Raw genomic sequence first — 22,035 nt, 5'->3', positions numbered from 1 at the left:
ATAGGCTATGAAGATGCCCACCATATACATTTAAAAGGTAAAAGAACCGTGCCAGCAAAGTAGTCCCTTGTGGGTGTGTCTGCGTTGTGCTGTGGGCGTATGCTGAGGGCGTGACAAACGTTGGGCGCGTGTGGTACATTCTGCCCTTCATACCATGTCTCATATTGTGTGCTAATCCCACCATGCTTCCTTTAAATACCCCTGCACCCCATAATCATAACCCACCCTTACTCCTTAAAATACCCCAACACCCTTAAACACTAACCCATCTTAACCCTATAATATACCCTGTACCCCAAAACCCAAACCTATCCCTAAACCCTAAAAATACCACTGTACCTCAAAACCCAAACCTAGCCCTGAACCCTATAAATACCCCTATACTCCAAAACCCAAACCTAGCCCTGAACCCTAAAAATACCCCTGTACCCCAAAACCCATACCGACCTCTAAACCCTAAAACTACCCCTGTACCCCATAACCCAAAACTATATCTGAACCCTTAAAATACCCAAACACCCCAAAACATATACCTCAGTACCCCAAAACATATACCCCTATACCCATACTTACCTTATCTAAACATTAAACAATAACATGCTTTTACCATTCATGCATTTACAACGAATTTCGTTGTAAATGTATGCGTGGTAAAAGCATATAAAATGTAATGCCATGCGTTATAATGGCATTGCGGAGTCATGGTGCTTTCGTAATGAAAGTATGCGGAGTGATGTTATGCGGAAAGAAAGTTGCGGAATAATGGGTGTTTACCCTCCCCCAGTAAGTACATTGGTGGCACGGCGGCCCACATCTCCAGCAACATACTCATATTTTTTCACCACCCATTTGAAAAATGCACAGGTCTCTCTCATTGATGGCCAGCACCGACATACACTTTTAGACACACCTCCCGCCACAAATTCTAGAATTGCAAACTTTACAGCTGGGGAGCTAAGTTTGAATCTCGGCATCAGCTCAACATCCTGTGATTCCAGGCAAATCGCTTTGTCTCCCTGTGCCTACCACAAATGAATGTGTTCTTCTGTAATGTAAGTTGTGCTCATGCCATGTTGTTGAGTTCGCGCTATATAATATTGCAAGGAAAAATAGAGTAGGGAAACTCGAGTTCACACACTACTGAACGCGCACTCTTAAGTGCATCAGCAGTGCACTGTGATTCGGAGCGTTTCAAAGGCCTGTCGCAGATAAGAAATGCTATCAAAACGAAATCCTAAAAAACAATATGCTACTGGCCGGCAGCAATTTATACCCGGACAATGTCGGGACGGGCTACTAGTCCTAGAATAAATCCCCCAACCGACATCCGTGTCTCTACCTTCTCTTAACAAAGATTGACATTAGTTTTCGTTCTGAAAATGGCTTCCAAATTATCACATATAGCAACTTGGAATTTAGTTTTTAATATTGTACTCCATTGATTTAACAGGGCACAAGGCTTCATAACTAACATTCAGAGCGACTCTGTTGGACCTGCCAAAATGGAGCAGCATCTAGCAAGCCAAGTCTTCAACTGTGCACCGACCCAGATCAATTTAAATTAAAAACATATAAGTAACAAGCATTGGCTGCGCGTCCGCTAAAGCGACGATAACGAGACATGCTCTGTGGTGGTGGGGGTGGGGGGTGGGGGGAGGAGCGTTGAAGCGCCGCGAACGATGCGCAGCCTCACCGGAAGTCAGGCAAGGTCGCCTGTGACGGGGGCGGGGCCGCGTCCGCACCGGAAGAGGAGGCAGGCGGAGTGAAAGCGTCTCGCGGCTCGGGGCTCCTGTGAGCGGTGGAGAGCCCCGGGGCCGCAAGAAGGAGGTTGCGCAAGTGTTGCACATGCCCGGGGCCTGCCGCCTGCGGAGAGCGGAGTCCCCCGAGATTGGCCCGGTAAGTTGAAAAAGGCTGGGGGGGGGTCTAGGTGCACTCGTGTGTGTGTGCGACGGGGGGGGGGGGTCGGTGTACTTGTGTGCGTGTGCCGCGTGTGTGTATGCGCGGGGGGTGTGTGTGTCTCTGTATGTATGTGCGTGCGTGGGCGCTCGTGTGTGTGTCTCTGTGTGTGCGCATGCGTGGGTCTTGGAGCTTTCCAGGAGAGGAGACAGGAGCTGGCCACAGCGAGCGCGTTCGCGTGCGCGTGGCCCGCTCAATTCCCTGCGCGTGGCCAGCTCCTGTCCCCTCTCCTGGGAAGCAGAGTCGGTCACAATAGGTCTCTGGCGAGACCCCGCTTTCGCGCTGTTCACCGCCAGGAGACCTAAAAAACAGTGACAAAGGTATTAAAAGAGGAAATGTGCACAAAAGGCAAACTATGCAACAGAAATTCAACACTTAGATGCTGAAGTCGCATATCCTAAGTGCCCACGACAGTCAGTCATCTATAGGGTGTCATTGGCGGACCGCCAACATTACATCAAAATCAGTCAATATATCAAAATGGTGGACATCAGTGTGCAGGCTGCTGGTAAATTAAATCTAAAAGTGCTGCCAGTGGATGACATGAGAGTGGTCCTTGTTTGGAGTGGCACATTGAGCAAACAAGCAATGGCCTGGAATGCTGCCTCACTTTGATCAGTGACTGGGTTTAATTCAAGCATTCCATCCATTATTTTTCTTTCCCCCCTCAGTAGACGACATTCACCAGTAGGTGACTGACAGTCAATTAAATAAAATAAAAGTGCTTTCAGAAGAGTGCATCCTCAGGTTGCCAATAACAGTCAATTATTTTATAAAAATGGCTCCTACTGTTCCATTTTTACTTGCTTTTACACATGCATCTAGAGAGGAAACAGTCTGGTTTTCTATCTGTCCTCCTTTTTAAATCCAGAAAAATTGAGAAATGTGATGGTCGGTCTCTCCATGCTGTTACTCATGACTGCCGCGTGTGCTAATCCTGCAATGCTAATGTGTTTTGTTGAATTAATTGTTTTAACCTACCCTCCTTCCAACAGTTCCAAAATCCTACAAACAGAGACGTATGAGTGAGAATTTATCAGCCTAATAAATGAGGAAATATGCTAGTTGAAACATAATCTTTGCACCAACGAAGACATAAATATGGATGATAAGTGGAGAAGTGGAGAAGTGTGGCTCAAGTGGTTGGAGCGGCAGACCCTGATGCAGAGGTCTGGCCCGGACCAGGGTTCAATTCCCTGCCTCGGCGGGTCTTGGGCTCAAATTTCCCCGGACCTGACAATTCTCGCCTCGGTGCCTATTCCAATCATGGAGTCCCACTCTGTAACTCTGGGCAATAGCTTGCTTAATCTCCACAACGGCCCCTCGCAGCGGGATGCCTGGCTTTCACCTTGGGGATGCCCAGTAATGGGTTATCTCGCAAGGGAATACCAGGACGGGTTCCCTAAGCAAGCGCTGGGACGCTTTCGGGCAGCCATGCGCTCTACAAATCAAATTTCATAACCGTTGAGAAAAAAACTAACTATGGATGAATAGAAGCAGAAATCTACAAAGAATGAATACCATAAAAGCAGGAGCACTACCTATAAACTGTCATGAGTGGGAAAATCCACCAGGACGACAACATTAATCGATTATAGGTCAGCGTGTAGTCCATGGAAGACATCCGGGAGACCACCAGCAGCAGCTGTTTAAGTCTTTCATTGCTGTCAATGGAGTGACTCTACCAATACCCAACAACAGTTAATTATATCTTGTAGTGGCCTCCATGGAGGGTTTCCAGGGGTATGTAGACAACAGTCAATCAAACCTGTAAGTGTCATCAGTAGAGGACATGGAGCAGCACATCATCGACAGTAAATTATATCTAAAAGTGGTGCACGTTGAGGACATCGACCAGTACGCTGATGATCTTCAATGACATTTAAAGGGTTTTTTGTGGATGGTATCAAGCAGAGGACAGTCTGCTAAACCCACCAGTCACAGACATCCACCAGTGCATCAGTGACACAGTAAGTCTCATCTAAAAGCATTGCCAGTGGTGGATGGCCCCTAGTACGCAGACGACCAACTATATTTTGAAGTGTCATCCCTGGACGACAATCGGCAAGCAGCATGTCTACGAGGGTCAACTAAGTCTAAAGTGTTGTCAATCTAAGGCATCTACAACCTCCCTGAAAACAATCAATTACATCTACATGTGCTCTTCGTGAACGACATCCACAGGTACATCATTATCAGTCAATTACATCCTTAGGTCTAATCAGTCTAAGACATCTGCCAGTATGCCAACAACGGTTAATTATATCTTGACGCGTCATCTGCGGAGACACTCCAGTAGTATGTCAACAACACTGAATGAAATCTAAAAATTGTCACCAGTCATGGTCATCCACCGGCACATCAGCGACAGTCAATTATATCTGAAAGTGTTGTCAGTCGCGGTCATCCACCAGTATGCTGATGATAGTCAATTACATCTAACTGTGCTCTCAGTGGAGGCCAGCCATAGGTATACCACGGTCAGTCAATGACATCCCAAAGCGTCATCCGTCTAAGACATGCCAACAACTGTCAATTATAGCTTGAGCGTCATCTGTGGAGGGATTCCAGCAGCATGCCAACGACATTGAACGAAATCTAAAAATTGTTATCGGTCGAAGTCAGCTGCACGTCATTAACAGTCAATTAACTCTAAAAATGATGATGTCCATCCTCGTGGTCACCACCATTATGCCGATGATTGTTGATTATATCTAAATGGGCTCTCAGTGGAGGACAAAGGCAACTACACCAATGCCAAGCAATTTCCTTCCAAAGTGTCACCTCAGACATCCATGAGTACGCCAACGACAGTCAACTATATTCCAAAGTGTCATCAATGGTGGCCATCCAGCAGTGCAAAAGCCACAGTCGGCTTACATCTAACAGTGTTGTCTACTGAGGTCACCCACCAATGTACTGATGATAGTCAATTACACCTAAATGTGCCCCTAATAGAGGACTCCGATCAGTACATCAATGTCAAGCACTTGACTTACCTTCCAAAGCGCCATGCGTCTAAGACGTCCATCAGCACGCCAACGAGTCACCTGCAACCCAAAATATGGTCAACAGTGGACATCCAGCAGTGCCCAAATCATAGTCCATCATGTCTAATAGTGTTGTCTATGGGGGGCCTCTAGTGTCAGTTGCACTTCAAAGAGGTGTCAACGGAGGACAGACACCAGCACATCCACGCCAGCCAATTATATGCAAACGAGTAAACCAATCAACAAATTAGGCACCTGCTGCTTGCAAATAGTCTGATTAAAAGGTCACATGTTTGAAAACAGGCAGTGTGACGTCAGCCTTTCATCTTAACAAGGCGGATACATTGAACAGCATTACACTAGAAAGCAATAAGATGTTTTAAACAGCGCTTAGAAGCTGCATAACTAGGGTCTTAAGACCTATGCAATAAACACGTTATCAGCGATAGCCCATACTGTCCTCAGTGAAGGGCATTGAAGTACACGGAATGGTTAATTATTCCTAAATATTGTCATTGGCGGAAGATATTCACCACCACATCATGACAGTCATGTTTATTTAAATGCACTAAGCGCAGGGTCAAAGACATACTTTCCGTAAATTGTTGACTCCGAAAGCACACGTCTTTGTGCACAAACAGCCAAAGGTGTAATTTATATAGATTACCATTTCACCAAAAAGACCATAACACACAGCTACCATTTGTGAATCGGCTCTCTCCCTCTAATTACATTTCTTACCCTTTTGTGACGACGTCACACGGTGTTATCTCAATGTTTCCATGAATAGACGGATTATTTGTCATATATTTAAATAGCAAAGAAATGGTGACTGCTCCTTTAAAAAAAATGTTGTTTAGCGCCTGAGTGTGAGGACACCCTCTGTCCCATCCCGGGGTGTTTCCAGGCAACTCGCAACAGGCGTGCACGAGGTCTGGGCCCTGTCTGAGGCACTTCACTCACATTTACTGACACTTCAATATTGTATGTAACGTACAATTGGAGTTTGTGGTAAACTGGCCCGGTGGGCACAGAGTCTGTTGATAAGTAACGTCATGCTGTCGACAACATTGCATTTTATAGTTTCGACAACACTATACGTTACGTCTCCACGGCCCTCAACCGATGTAGTTTACAGTGACTGAACGAATGAAGGAATCAGGTCACTCGTACAGCGCAGCTCAAAATATTTAGAACCTGTATTATTATATTGTGCAGCTACAAACCGAATTGTTCTAATGTTCTGTAAAGAACAGGGTTATTATTCAATAACACGACAGAGTTGTTATCGAGATGTGGCAGAATTAAAGTCAGAGACAGTGCTGTGGAGGTTGGAACAATCTACGTGCAAGTAACACACAGTCTGTGCTGCAGGTGCAGTCACCCACTGAACTTTCCTACTGGAAGTTGAGGCGATGACTGCAGGTTCCACTCACAGGTTTTAGGAGCAGGGGCATTAACCCAACGAGCTGCCTTATACTGTGGGTTATACTAAGGTCCCTGGAGTCAATAGTTGCTGGCGGATTCCTACTTATGAAGCGACCCTCTTCTTGGTGCTGAAGAAAGGTTACCTGCGACAGACGGACTTCCGCGGTGACAGGTGCACTGGTCCCCCGGGGGCTCCGCAGCTATGGGTTCCACTCCGCGCCTTGTGGCCTCCGCCTCGTCCTGCGCCTGTTTATCTCACCCACAGCTGCTTGTTCACCTCCTTCCCGGTGCTTTTCTCGGTTTCGGAATCCTTCGCCTTGTTCTCCTTCCTGGACTGCCCTCCCCGAGGGCGGATACCGAGAAACCAGAGCTCTCAGGTGCATCTTCCGCTGGCGTCACGGGCCTGGAGCCTCCCTGCTTGCCTTGTCCCATCACAAAGTTGAGGGCTTGGTTTGAGGGAGTGCTGCCGCCACCTAGTGGAAAGTGCGCGTATGACATACAACCCACAGTGTGAGGCAATCTGGCAGAGTGCAGTCAAATAAATGTCTCAGGTAACATAGGCTCCTCCCCCACCAGCTCCTCATTCTGACGAAAACATCTTGAAGTGGGACGTTATCTCCGAAAAGTCAAGGAGAACCCAGTACTCTTTCATTTACAGCTCATAAGAACGGTATTGTGTGAGCCCCCTGAGAGATAGCAGAGATTACGGAAAGTACAGGGGGGCAACATAGGCATCTGTGCTTTCTAGGCATTTTGGGCTCTGACTCAAACTACTACTTTAAGATTTATAACGGTTTTTGTAAACCAAATGGAAAGTATTGAAATGCGGGTTTGGAGGCAGCAATTGTTTCTGCAAGACATTCTTAATAGAAAAAAAAATATTATATGAAGTGATTTTACTTTTGCACCTCTCTGATCCTGATACAGTAAAAGCATGATAAACTTCCGCAAAAATTATTCGCACAGTGATCTCAGGATTTTCATAAACATGTATATGTATTCCCACCTGAAGGTAACCATGGCCTGGTGGATATTTGGATTGGCCGCAGATAGTGAGTGCAAATTGTGCACCAACTTTATCCAACCTGTCTAAGGTGACCAGCTGGCATGGATGCAAATTCAGGACGGTAAGTTTAAAAATTCAGGACAGAGGGTCGAAATTCAGGACAAAAATTCAGGACAGAAGGTAAAAATTCAGGACAAAACTTTGCGAAAAAAGGTATGTTTTACAGACACATATGGGTAAGTTGTGCGATAGTATAAAATTAAGTAAATAGACCACCACATAAGTACAAGTCAAAATAAGTTTATGTTAGGTTGAGACAATCATGCACTTCACATTTATTTGGTATGCGTGCAGCTTTGAACAACTGTGCAGGTCTTTTTGTGGTATTTCATATGATCAATCACATCCATCATTCAGTCTTTCACCATTCGTGCTGTCCTTCCACCTGTGTGCCCATCCATATCCAAACCTTTTCAATCAATTGCAAACCTATCCATCATCTAACCTTCCATCCATCATTTCACTCATCCATCCCTTCATCCACCCTTTCACCCAATCCATCCTTTCACTCATCCATCCACGCTTCCATCCATCCATTCACTCATCCATCCAACCATTTACCCATTCACCCAAGCCATCCTTTCCCTCATCCATCCACTCATCCACCCATCCATCCATTCACTCATCCATCCAACCATTCACCCTTTCACCCATCTAGCCATCCTTTCACTTACTCATCCATCCACCCAGTCACTCATCCGTCCACCCTTTCACTCATCCATCCATCCTTTCTTCCAGCTCTACACCCTCCTTTTCACTCATTATGCATTCCTTCACTCATCCATCTTTACATTCTTCTTTTCACTCATCCATGCACCCATTCGCCCATCTATTCTGCCAATCATTCATCCATTCTTTCGCTCATCCATCCATGCTCCCTTTCTCTCTCCATTCCCCTTTCACTTAGCCACCCATCCTTCCAGCCACACTTTACCCAAACACCCACCCTCCCACCCATCCAGTTGCAGACAGAAGAGGCCCATCAACAACTTCACCCTTGCTGTAGTTCCTAAAGCAAGGGGCGGGTGGGGGAGGGTTCACTATGCCCCTGTTCATAGGCAATCTGAAAACTTGGAAGTCATGAGTCATGCATGATGCACAGTGCCAGGACGTGAGATGATTGTGACATGGTGTTGTTTCCAGGGCTTTACGTAGGATGAAAAAACTGGGAGTCTCTCCAAGGGGGGTGTCTGATGTAATTAAGGGCGTGGTGTAAAACACCTAAGCTAAAAATATGTGCTGAGCACAGTGTGCTGCCCAACTGGTATTTTGCTGTTTCTATCATTGCATCCAGTAACATTAGACCTACAATTAGCCATGACTATTGGCTTTGTCAATGGATGTTAGCTGCATAAAAGAAATAAAAAAGCAGCAACTATGGCTTCGTTGTATGTAATATTAATAATGCTTCAGCTCTGAAATGATGAAACTGTGAAAGAACTATAAGATCTTCTTTTTAACTTTGTGCACTGTAATCATGGTACTTCTCTTCTACATATTCTTTTTGTTTGCCTGCCTGGTGTATCTTTTCCTTCTGTTGCAATAGTGTTTTGGAAGAATGACTAGTTAAAAAAGGGTCTGGGCTACGGTAAGTAATGGGAATCCCACAGTTTAGTTGCTGTGGTCCCCTTAAGTGAACCAGGGACCCATTTGAAACAAGAGCTAATCCCTATTCGTCCGCCAACTCCCACCTGCAGCAGATTTGGGAATTTGAGTGAGGCATTGATTGTGCAACCCACAGGTATTTATTTGCCTGCATGATTTTCGCCAGGCAAATCCTGGCTCAAATCATACAGAGAAATGTGAGAAATCTAAGTTTGGGCACCTTGGAATCTGAAAAACACATGCACAGGTAAATAGTTATTCCTCATTCTGGGGGTCAAAACGTGAACTCTGACGGAAGCGCAATATGTCACCTGAAAAATGCTGTACCCCGTGTCACTGGTGTTTACTAAATGCTCAGCTCACCTAGATTTGTGCAAGAATCAAAATGGGGTTCCAAGTTATGAAATTTCAAGTAAGCTCTGTACTGCTGTAGGCTAGCTATACTCGTGTTCAGTGTCACGCTCCATACCACTGCCTAAGAAGAGTCTTTAGTTTAAATGTCGTCCATCTAACGCTGAGAATGCCCTGCCCTAGACCGAGGCAGGAGGAGGCCCACCACATGCTTTCACAGTCCAGACTGGCCCATTGTCATTCTGTATGTGACAATCGGCGGGGTGGCGCTGCTCTTGTGATCAGAAAAATGCAAGGCGAAGAGGCCTCTCGCAGGGAACAGCTCTGTTCCTGCAAGGCCTAAAGTTACGGACAAAAGGCGTCCGTAAAAGGGATCCTCACGGACAACAGACGTGAGGTCCAATTTACGGACGGTCCGTGAAATTTACGGACGGTTGGTCACCCTAAACCTGTCCAATATTAAGCAATGCCACTGTTGTACTGCCAGTCGCACCACAAAATTAATATTTGCAAGACGTCTCAAAACTTCCTGCCTCATTGATATTAATGAGGTAGGACACAAAAGACCCCTAAGAACGGCTGCAAATTAAGGTACAGCGGCCTGCACAGGACAGAAGACTAAAAATCCTGTGTTCAAATTCCTGATGGAAAAACTTTTTTTAAAGTAAGACTTGTCTCTTAATGGGACAGGCGCAGCTTTCAAAACAATAGCAAAACTAATAGCTCTTGTCTTTCGGACCTATTGGTTTTGTCAATGCTTTGCAGCATCATCCAAATGGAAAAAAAAGAAAAAAAGGTGCAATGACAGCCATGTTATTTTGTAGGCACAAAGCGCATCCATCATTACACATGCGCGTCCCCATTAAATGATGGGCCCAGAATTTTTTTAATTTACTGATCCAAGATGTTGGCTATCACTTGAATCAGTAAAAAAAAAATTGTAAGATGGAGCAGCTTGGTACCCATCAGACCCTCCCAAAAAATTTTAAATAAATAAACAAAATACTGTTAGTGTTGATGGAGCAATGGAGGTGATTGAGGTGATTGAGACTTGCACTGTGCACTTTGATCTAACGGCAATTGATTGTAAATATTCAATATTGTAAATATTCACACTGATAACAAAATAACTATAATCGTTTTTAAATCACCAGTTTCCTTGAACTACTAACTTTTTATTGCTTGTTCAATGCTTTATATTGTTAAGGTTTTAATTAATCAAGCACACTTATTACTATTGCTTGGGACTGGGCCCAGATTAAGCATGGGCGAATTTTGCGAATCTCGCGTTCGCGAATTTGCGGATTTGCGAACTCGCAATCCGCAAAATCCGCGAATTCTTGCGAATTTGCGGATTTTTTTTTTTTTTGTGTTCGCAAGGATTTCTGCCAGTTCGCGAGGGTTTCGTACCAGTTCGCAATTGCGAACTTACATTTCGTCGCGCAACGGTCGCGAATTATGTTGTTTCTACGTCTGGTTCATCCTCACAGGTTCCCAGCACCCTCTGTTTCACCACTGCAACCCTCTGTTACATCAATGCCACCCTCTGGTTCATCATTACTGTAGATTATGGGGGGGAAAAGCAAGCACACCAGCCCTGCTTCAACTGAGATGAATTAATTTGGGGTTAGTTTATTAATGTGTCACTGTCTGGCACCTGCTTCCTTATCTGTAATTTTGCTTTCTGTTGCAGTGCATTTTTTTTCCCCAGGACCTTCTTTGTGGCCTACTTGTAGCTATTGTATGAGCCTGCTGTGAGGGTCAGAGCAGGGTCATACAATTGTTGCAACTAGCAACTGAATTCTGGAGGGGCCCCAGTCAGGAAGCACTACCGGGAATTGTTACTAATGATGAGTTTGAACTCTTGCCCCTGCCGAGTGCTTTCACTTTTGAAAAACTCGTTTTTCTGCAATTTCGCGGGGTTCGCGGGGTGCGAACACTCGCAAGATCGGATTCGGAAGCCGCAAATTCGTGCGAATATGCTATTTGTTTTTTTTGCGGCGTGTTAGTTGGCAAGGTTTTGTGCGTTTTTGCGAGCCGCTCGTAGCGCAAGACGCGAAGTTACCCTCGCGGTCGTTCAAGGGCGCAGCCATCTTGTTTGCCTGACGTATTTCCGTTTCCGGGCGCGAAGTGTAATCTCGCAAAGTTTGCGGCTTGCCAGTACAGTCTCGCGCGTGTTCGCAAGGAAAATCTCGCGCGAACTTACCCGCGCGGTCGTGAACGGGCGCGGCCATCTTGTTTCTCATTCATTGCTATGGTTCTGGGCATGGTCTTTGTATCCTCTGTCAATCTCTGCCATCCTTTGCTTGTTTGAAGTTTTTTTTAATCTATTTTACTTATTATCTATCCCTCTATTTTTCTAGCCCTATATTTTTGTGTTTACTGCTACTTTTGGTTAATTTTAAACTACTTTTGTAAACTCTTTTCTTTTCTTCTCTTCCCTATTCTATTTTCTTTATTCCTTTCCGCCCAGACCATGGTGAAGGGAGCCGGGAAGCATCCCGAGAAGGGGAAGGGTCCCGCACCCCGTGTCCGGCTCCCGTGCGGGCGTTTGAGGGGGGAGCTAGTGATGCCACGGGAGATCTTTACCCCGGAGGAGGTGGCCCAACTCATTTTTTATGTTCAGCGCCGCCTCCCCAGGACCATCATGGGAGGCGGCAAGATCAGTGCCGGGTACGGGGCCCGGGAGCGCCGGAAGCGGTGGGAGAAGGTGTGCCAGGCCATTTACCACCACTCTCGGGTCTGGCGCACCTACAACCAGGCCACCCACCGCTGGACGGATGTCATGACCCGTGAGCGAGATCTGCTCGACCTCCTTGGCCTTGAGATCCCCGGGCTTGGTGAGTAGTAGTAGCTATGTCTTTACTACTATGTTTTCTCCTGCTGTGTTATTATATTGCAAATTTTTGTTTTTTACCAAGAGCAATAATGCTGCTCATTACATTGTAGGTACATTTTATTTCAAAATCTTCTGTGCATTTCAGGTACACTGCTCTCCTTCTCAGTAGTGTTGCTACTATGCTTATTTGTTTTAGATTTTGTGTTCATTTCATTGGCCTGTGAAATTATGTATGAGTGTAGTTGAAAGAACTGCGCAATGCTACACACTAAGGTTCAGATTTTTAATTACCGGCGCATCCCTGCAAAGTTGCAGGGATGCGCCAGTAATTGTGCGTCACGCCACCATCACCCATGGTGCGCCGTATTTACAATGCGGCGCGCCATGGGCCCAAAACGTCACCAAAGCGTTACGCATCTGTGCCGTAAAGGTGGCGCATTGCTGGAGTTGCGTCGCAACGATGGTGCAGCTCCATCAATTCTCTGGGGTGCCCTATCTCCCCAATGCTGCGTCAAGCCGTACGTCTGCTTCAAGCAGGCGCAGGGTTTGAGTCACGCATCATTGTCCTCAAAGTGACTGATTGAAATCTTGTAGATTTCCCTCAGCCACTTTTAGGATGCGTTCCTGCGCAGGAACGCCCTCCCTTGCGCCGGAACACCCCTATTGGCGCAGGGCTTTACAACGTGATGCATCTCCCAGATGCGTCACGTTGTTAATATACGCCGCACCATTGCGCCTCTTTTGTGCTGTCGCTGCGTCACAAAAGTCACGCAACAATGGAGCAAAAGAGCCGCAAGGGCCTTATAAATCAGCCCCTACAGACTCAAGTCCAGTCCTTCCTTTGTACACATGGCGATAAGAAGAAATAGTGGTGGTGGATTAATAGTTTGAGTATTTTAATGACTGGTGAATGTAGTAGGAAACTTTAGTGTTGTCGCTGATCTTCAATCACGATGGACTTTGGCTGTCACTTTGCGTGCTGCGGACTGCTGCCTGCCAATCCTAGGCAAACCTTTTTAGTACTTTGTTTAGTGAGTTACATAGGGTAGTTTCCAATTCGACGGTCCGCAAATCAAGCAATACTAAAGTAATGACGTAGTCGACCACATGAGATTGGTCAATAATATATCCCGTGGAGTCGTTCCCTATTTGCTATTTCGCAAAAATATTTTGTTACTTTGTTAGTTCTTTTTTAAATGTTTGATTTGGTTGAGAAATATCATCCATGTTTTCTGTTTTTCTTTCTTTCATGTTGTACATCAGCTTCCCCCAGGGGCAAGAGGAGGACACAGGAGGAGGAGGAGGAGGGTGCTGTTGTCGATGCAGGCCAGGACCGGGCAGTCGAGGGCTCCTTTGCTGGCCCCAGTAAGTTTTAATTTTAATATAGAGTACTTATTTTTTCCTAGCGTTCCTCATTCGATTTTTTCTAAATCGTCTTTGATCTTCTTGTAGACAGGATCTAAATTCTTATCCTGCCTCGACTATGACTCCGTGTGGTATTACTAGATTATTCTTATTAGTCTGTCTGTGTAGCTAACTAAGATTGCACATTTGGCATTTCCATTGGACTCCCATTCTAGTCAGCAATAGCTCTATGCACTGAGTGTAGTCCTCTGGGATTGTCCATAATGTCTTTTCAAGTATTCTAAATGTTTATGCTTTGACCATTGCCAACAATAAAAAGGTGAATGACCACCACCAAGAAATAATAAGATACTACTTTACTTTTGGTTTGGATAGGAGGACAATCCATTCGACTACTGTTGCAGGGACAAATCTGCACAAACAGAACTATGGACACTAAATAATGCATCGCTTAGCTTATCAATTATAATAGGTGCTGTAACTGTTAGACTTTCCACATACCTCAGTGATAACAGACTTTGTAGTTGAACCCCCAATCTCCTTACTGACTAGATAGTGTGGCAGAGTCATTTAGCTCCCAAAGTCACCGATGGCAGAGGCACGGACTCATGCTTGCAAAAATTCGAAAACCTTTAGCTCATCCACTCTAGTCTGGAGGACCAAAAACCACAGAGTCTATTTAAGTTTAAAAGCTTTATTAAAAGTAAACACATTTATTAAATTCAAGTTTGTCATAAAAGTGAACGTGTAACTGAAAATGGAAAAGTGCTTAGTGCTGACGATTAATTGGACACATTTCTTGTGGTCGAGCCGAGCTCTCACCTGGTTTGAACTTGATCCTGCTCGTGTTCTTAGAAGTCAAGGTTCTGTCTGTTAGGAGAAAAAGTGGTGCGTGTTAAAAAGTAAAAAGCAAACATTCATCAGTTGTGCCAAAAAGTGCAGCAAGACAACAGCCTTCCCTGGAAAAAGGGACATTTTTACTCTAGAGTACACAGTCAAAAATTATTAAATTGTACACTTTTTTTCACATTTCTTTCTTCCTCCTAGACCAAATATTATATAGTAGTGAGTGGTGTATTCTAACATTATTAAATGTACTTTGTAGGTGGAACATCTGGAGACGGGGCCAGCGCGGAGGTGGTGGCATTGGACGAGGAGGACAACTCTGGGGAGGAGGCGGTGCAAGTGCCGGAAAAGGACATGCCTGTGAGGGTTCAAACGGTGGTGGCGGGCAGAGGTAAGCTATACATTCCTTAGTCATTGAGATTGAAGACTGCAGAGTGTGCTTTCTGCACGGGTGTATTATAAAAAAAGCAGGTAGTAGCCTCCTCTAAATGTACTTCGACTTAGCTGTGAAGTTTTTGGCGAGAAGAATCCCAATCAGATCTGAGGTGAACTTGATGGATGGGATGAACGAAAAGCGAAAGAAGGGTGTAAGTAAGTGTGGAAGCACGAGAAATGTAATGATGACTGGCAAAGAAGAATGATATGTGTTTGCTTGGTCCCCGAGGTGGCTGGGAAGGTAAGAAAATGGTATGGTGCATGGCTGGGTGAATGATAAAGCAAGGATGGGTGGAAGGAGAACAGCCTGGGTGGGTGAGACAGAAACTGTATGTGTGCAATATACTTTGAATGGATGGATGCCTGGATCATTCATGGTACTATCTGACTCTTAGATAGCATATGTGAATCTAGAGAGAGTAGACGGTCACTGGATGAACTAAGTGTTACTTTGAAGAGCATGTAACACCGCACCCGCACGTCCGTTCCAGTGTAGGAAAGGCAAGGAAAAGAAGTTGTAACGTTGTCCAAAGACTACCATGAATAGTAGCAGTAGTTTGTATTGCAACTGCAAGCACAGCATATATCCAGTTATTACGGTGGACACTCCCTACCTCCCTTAATAACTTTAGTTTAGTAGTAGTACGTCATTCATGTGTGGGGGTATCACTGTTCACTCAATAATAAGCAAAGCACCTAAAGTCATCCCATATGTCATCAAATACATCCCATGTGAAGTGATAGATAATCAGATAATTTAGCTTCTTCATTTTCCTTTTCTAATACTCATTTGCACTGTAGGGTGAAAGCTAAATTAATTAAGCAGTAGCCCTTTTAACAGAGTATTCTCAGTGCCACCCGTAATAGAAAAGTAAGAGCTTCACCACCTGCATGTACTGGACCGGTACAGTAACGCAAGTCTGTCTCACTCACCATGGTGTGCGTCTGTTTTTCTCGGGTGCAAGTTCACTGCGCTGGCATTATGCCGGCTTGCATAAGATAACGTACCAATTTTCCTAAACAAGAGAGAAGAAGAAGAATAAGAGTGGTGTACTGTCATAGTCGACTGTAATAGAAGTCCATAGTGCTCGTAGAATTTGTTCCTTAAACTCCCACTAATGTTAGAGCAAGGATGAAGAAGTCGGAGGTTACATAGATACTGTCCTCAATAGTTATGCACTGTGCTTTCAATTTGCTACTTGTACTGTGACAACTTTCTGCTCAATCATTTTGTGTTAATCTTAAGGAGCATTGGTTACAGACTATGTCTTTCTTTTTTCATGTAGTTGCTCCTTCCAAATCCAAGACACCATCAAGGAGGAAGGAGCTGGCTCGAATGGCCCGGCAACGGAGGCTGGATGCCACTGTTGCTGAATATCGGCGGCTGGTGGCCCTGGAGGAGGAGGAGACACAGTCTGGAACAACAACAACGTCCACTGGGACAGCTGCATCCTCCTCCGTGCGGGCTGCCAGCCAGCGCAGTGCTCCAGCGGTACGGAGCCGGGCTACCAAAGCCAAACACCACCGCCCAGCAGCAAAGAAAGCAGCTGCCCCTCACAGGATTTGCAAGGCACACCGGCGCCGCTTATCCCTCAGACTGTCCTACCTGGAGCAGGAGGTCCATAATTATAAGAACGTGGTGGAGGGCCTCCGCTTCGAACTTGCCACCCTCCGCAAGGAGCATGATGCCCTGGCTGCTAATTCCAACAGCACCCTGCCATAGTGTCCCTTGCCCCTTTTTTAGAGACTTTTGGGGGGTGGGAATTGGGAGTTGTGATTTTTGGGGACTTTTGAAGGACAATCGTTGGGGTTAGGGAGGGTCTTGCGGGAGATTCTTTTGTTAGGGCTATAAAGATATACTTTTTGAAACTTTATCTGACCATACCTGTTTTTTACTGCTTTTGAGTCTGGTGGGTGGGGGTTTAACATAACAGTAAGTTTGTTTTCCTGAATAGTCCTAGGACTTTAGTAGTACTACCGTCAATCAAATCTCTCGTCTCTCCTAATACTCCATTATACTACCTCCAACCAAACGCCTATCTTACCTGTAATTTCTGTTTGCAAGTAGGGCTAGGCCCAGGGCTGGCTCCACGGGAAACAGCAAATAAGGTTGGCAATCCTGGGCGGATAAAATTTCCTCATAGCGGTGGTACTAGTGGTGTGACACAGTGGCAGTTGCTTGCCTATGAAAAAAAAGAAAATGAAATCTGGTTTGTCCTCCTGAGCAATACAAAGGTACAATACAGAATATAGCAGGTGACAGAAGTACACTAGAACAGTGCCACGTTGTAGCCTAACAAATGTTAAAGTATAACTAATTCGGTTGAAGTTCTTTGACATTAGCCATGGGTCTTTGTCAAGCAGAGTAAGAATATATCCTCGGATTTCTTCACCAGCCTGTTGCTATCACCTTATCCTCCCCAGCAAGTGTGTGGATTTATTGCTGTAATTTAGTCACACATCAATCAAAACCACACAGCCCGGGGGAAGAGGGTTAGGGTTTGAAAAATGGATGGGTACGGGGGTTTTTGGGAAAGGTTTTGGGAGACAAGAAAAAGTAGCACAGCATGGACGAACAATTGTGAACATAAACAAATCTTTGGGTACAAACCTATCCATCAATCTTTGAAAGTGCATACACTACTGCATGCATGTCAGTTAAAAGTAAGTAGTACTTTCGACAACTGTGGAAGAAAGAATGCGACAGTACAGGGCGTGGGTGGAAATATTGATAACTATATTCAACATAAGGTCTCTGTAGCCAGATACCCGAGAGCCTTGCTGGTCACTATAAATCCATTCACAACAACACTCAATGGGGTTGGTCTGGAAGGTGTCAGGTTTACTCCCCGTGATCCAGTCGATGCAAATATGGTTCCACCTCCAAATGTCACCAACACCCAGAAGTGTAAACACAGGGTGTTCGAGGCATTAGGCGGGGGAGAAAAATAACAAACTAAAATAAAAAATGTGGGATGGGTAAAGGTAGGGTCAGCAGGAAAAGGATACCTGTAACAGAAGACAAGACAGGCATCAGTGAAGTGCTGTCCTAACATACAAGGGTACTCTCATATAGTCTCACTAAATAGTCTGCAAGTCTCCCGCCTACTCATGGGAAATGTAGTTTCATAGTACGGTAGGCGCTTAGGGGCTGCGTAACCTGACAGAAGGTATAGTAGATAGAAAAGGAGAAATTGCTTTTTTTCTAGGTGTCCCCTCACTCACCAGGGTTGCCCCTTGGTGACATGCTTCATCATTGGGGCCATCCCAGTCCTCTACGGGCTGGGGCGTGCTGCGACTTGCGAATTACGTAGGAGCACTTACAAATGACTATGTGTGGTGCAGATGTGATAGTGGAGTGGACTAAGTGATGTGTTAAGGGATCAATGTAGAAGCCGAGAGAGAGGCAAGAAATGCAGTCACAGTCAGAGAAAAAGGCAAGGGATACTGTATCTATGTGGTTGTAGTGGTCCTGTTGGAAGTGGTAAGTAAGTTGCCCGCAGAAAAAAAATCCTCCTATTAGCGGCACTCCTCCATTGCAGCCGACGCTTCGTCCATCGATGTTGGTCACCAGAAGACACCCTGTCCACTGCCTGCCTGATGCTGAATTGTGGCTCGCTACTGTGAAGCCTGACTCCATCCTTTTTTCCCCATTGCAGAGACTGAAACCCGGCCTGTAATTATTCAACGAAAAACAGGAAGTGATATAATATTACAACACCACTGATAAATAAATATAAGGTATGTAGGCTGTGGAGTGCAAAAAGTCACAATTTGTTTTTCCTAGTAGACAGTACAATGTTTTTGAAAGTGCGTACTCTGAGTCACCTTTTGAAGGATAAATAAGTATGGGCAAATTAATGTAGCGGATCTTGCCCCTCAAGCTAGGTGTACTGTAAACTGTGTTTTAGAACAAAATTAGATCTTCCTAGCAGTGCTCCCACCCAGACCCTTACTAAAGCCAGTCGCAAAAATGTAGAAGACCCCCAATCAAATCTCAAAAAACGAGGCCTAGCAGAAAACTGGTGACAAAACTTACTTTGAAAGTAAAAGTAGGCCGAAGTACCCTAATTACCCATTACCCACCGTGGATTGCATTCAAACCACTTGCAAGCAACCAAGCAAAAGTAGCCATAGCCAGCATCGCTCCAAGACTCGAAATCCCCCCCACTCAAACACATGCAATAGAAATACTGCTAACCCTAACGAACCCTAAGTTAAGAATAGTGGCAAAGGCTTTCTTTAACTATGCCAAATCCCCCCTTTCCCACCATGGATTTTCTTCAAATGACTTGCAACCAAAATTACACATTCTCACGAGTGCTCTAAGACCCCAGAACTCAGTTTGAAAAATCTAGAACACCCCGAAACACATGCAATCCTGCTGCTAGGGCTAACCCTAACGAACCCTAAGTTACAAAAAGTGCCAAAACGAAAGGCTTTTCCGCGCGGATTTTGTCCCAACCACTTCTACCCGGTATTAGACCTTCCCAGGAATGCCCCAAGACCCGGCAACCCGCCCGCCAAGAAGCGTAACACCCCCAAACAGGCCAAAAGCAAAATCTCATACTTGCAATATTTCTGGGCCTTCGGTCCAAACGCGCTGCGTAGCTAGGCCATAAGTCGGGGTTGGCACGACGGATTTCCTGAAAAGCAAATGCAATCATGATTAGAGTGTCCCAGCAGTGCTCCCAGACCACGAAACTCACCCGCAAACACCAGGAAGCCCCCCAAACAGGCCCCCGAAAACGCTACATAGAGCAAAATGTCAGAAATAGCCAAAAAAAAAATCGGCCTGGATTTTGTCCCAACCACTTCTACCCGGTATTAGACCTTCCCAGGAATGCCCCAAGACCCGTCAACCCACCCGCCAAGAAGCATAACACCCCCAAACAGGCCAAAAGCAAAATCTCATACTTGCAATATTTCTGGGCCTTCGGTCCAAACGCGCTGCGTAGCTAGGCCATAAGTCGGGGTTGGCACGACGGATTTCCTGAAAAGCAAATGCAATCAAGATTAGAGTGTCCCAGCAGTGCTCCCAGACCACGAAACTCACCCGCAAACACCAGGAAGCCCCCCTAAGAGCACCTCAAAGGCAAGCAAGTCATCAAAAACACAAAAAAAATTCCGCCTGGGATTTGGTCCAAAACACTTTTATCCGGTATTAGAGCTTCCCAGCAATGGCCCCAGAGCCGTCAACCCAGGAGAAGACGAGTAGAAGACCCCCAAACAGCCAAAGAGCAAAAGTACAAAAATGGGGACTTAGTCAATTTTTCACAAATTTCCCAAATCACTCCGCGCGCGCTCTGCAGCTAGGCCCTAAGTCCCCTCTGCCACCATGGATTTGCTTCAAACCTCTTGCAAAGTAAAGTATATATAGCCAGCAGTGCTCCCAGACCACGAAACTCACCCACAAACACCAGGAAGCCCCCCAAACAGGCCCCCGAAAACGCTACATAGAGCAAAATGTCAGAAATAGCCAAAAAAAAAATCGGCCTGGATTTTGTCCCAACCACTTCTACCCGGTATTAGACCTTCCCAGGAATGCCCCAAGACCCGTCAACCCACCCGCCAAGAAGCATAACACCCCCAAACAGGCCAAAAGCAAAATCTCATACTTGCAACATTTCTGGGCCTTCGGTCCAAACGCGCTGCGTAGCTAGGCCATAAGTCGGGGTTGGCACGACGGATTTCCTGAAAAGCAAATGCAATCAAGATTAGAGTGTCCCAGCAATGCTCTCAGACCACAAAACGCACCCACAAACAGACGGAACCCCCCCTAAGAGCACCTCAAAGGCAAGCAAGTCATCAAAAACACAAAAAATTTTCCGCCTCGGATTTGGCACAAACCACTTTTAGTGCTTCCCAGCAATGGCCCCAGACCCGTCAACTCACCTGCAAAGAGGTAGAACAACACCCCCACAAGTGCTGAGTCTTTCTTCATTGGGCGTAAACCAGCCCTCTGCTTTGATGGAAATAGGAGTCTGGAGGAGGAGGATAGAGGAGCATGTTCTTCTGAACTTGTGAACCTGAGGAATGCAGACTGCGGCACCTTCAAATAAATTAGCAAACAAGTGAAGACAGTTCTGCTGATGGGCTTGTTTTTGTGATTATCTGATTAAAGTTTGAATTATATTAACTGTGCACAACAAAGAAAGACAGACACACAGGAATAAAAGTGAATAAGGATGAAAAAGAAAGTTATTGATTCGTTGTCTCATTTTCAGGGCTCGAAGTCGGTATCACGGTCCAGGAATAAGAATAAGGCTTCGTCATCATACTCTGCGAATTCAGCCAGGGTGAGGTCAGTGCCACCTGAAAGAGTAGAAATTCCCTCATCTATGGTGCTGGCCACCTCCTCTTCATCCGGCACGCTCTCTCGTACTCTTATATCTGGTGGTATGAGGTGCTGATTCATCTTGATCATTGTTAACCTCTCCACATTTTTGGGCGAGAGGCGGCTCCGTTTGGGAGTTACAATCCCACCAGCCGCACTGAAAACCCGTTCAGAAGACACACTTGCGAGTGGGCAAGACAAGTAGTTTAAAGCCAGGTTGGTGAGCTGTGGCCACAATTCTTTTTTCCCATGCCAATACGCCAATGGGTCAGAATTAACATAGACCTCTGTGGAGTCATTCAGATAGTCCTTCACCATCGACTCAAGGTCCTCCTCCAAGGTTCCTCCACTTTGCGTAGCTCTTGCTGTGCCTCTGACCTTTTGAGAACCAAACCCACGCAGAGCTAGCCAATCCTCTTCAGCCTCCAATGTTTCTGTTGTCTTTCGTGCAGATGATCCGGTTGCCGGTGTCTTTAACGGCTGAGAGGTCACTTGTGCCACAGCCACAGGTGCAGAAGTGGATTGTTTTGACTGGGGATGGCCTGCTGATGTACTGCCATTTCCTTCAATTTCCAGCCGTTCTGTTTCAAACTTCTTGGCTGACAAGGCTAGCCAACGTTTGTACTTTGTAACATCTTCATCACCAAAAGGAAAGAATGCTCTGCCTGCCAGCGCCTTTTTGTAGCGTGGATCCAGAATAGTAGCACAAATGTAATGCTGTTCTGAGTGGATCTTTTTAAGACGTTCATCACCTTGTAGGAGCTCTAATAATTGCTCAGCCAGAAGCAAAGAGTCTTTCTTTTTGTCATCTTTTCCA

The 22,035-nt window shown here is 45.6% G+C and overlaps 2 protein-coding genes across 5 annotated transcripts in view; one reads left to right on the top strand and one right to left on the bottom strand.

Annotated features, from left to right (window-relative positions):
• Window positions 1–6,828, bottom strand: part of BICDL2 (BICD family like cargo adaptor 2) — a 123,588-nt gene extending 116,760 nt beyond the window's left edge. The window contains exon 1 of one of the 4 annotated variants that reach the window (XM_086931722.1): window positions 6,518–6,828. The gene's annotated coding sequence lies outside the window, so the exon portion shown is untranslated. The remainder of the gene's footprint in view (window positions 1–6,517) is intronic. The other 3 variants (XM_086931723.1, XM_086931724.1, XM_086931725.1) reach the window with 3 other exon arrangements.
• Window positions 6,829–10,421: 3,593 nt separating this feature from the next.
• LOC147703189 (uncharacterized) lies at window positions 10,422–16,604 on the top strand. Its single transcript, XM_086929480.1, has 4 exons — window positions 10,422–10,482; window positions 13,499–13,600; window positions 14,706–14,837; window positions 16,168–16,604. The coding sequence occupies exons 1-4, from the start codon at window positions 10,422–10,424 to the stop codon at window positions 16,602–16,604; spliced, it is 732 nt and encodes a 243-aa protein (XP_086785606.1).
• Window positions 16,605–22,035: the final 5,431 nt, after the last annotated feature.

The sequence above is a fragment of the Lissotriton vulgaris genome, chromosome 7 (assembly GCF_964263255.1).
Source record: "Lissotriton vulgaris chromosome 7, aLisVul1.2, whole genome shotgun sequence".
NCBI lineage: Eukaryota > Metazoa > Chordata > Amphibia > Caudata > Salamandridae > Lissotriton > Lissotriton vulgaris.
Note: the sequence above shows the minus strand (reverse complement) of the source record. Positions and strands in the feature narration are given on the sequence as shown.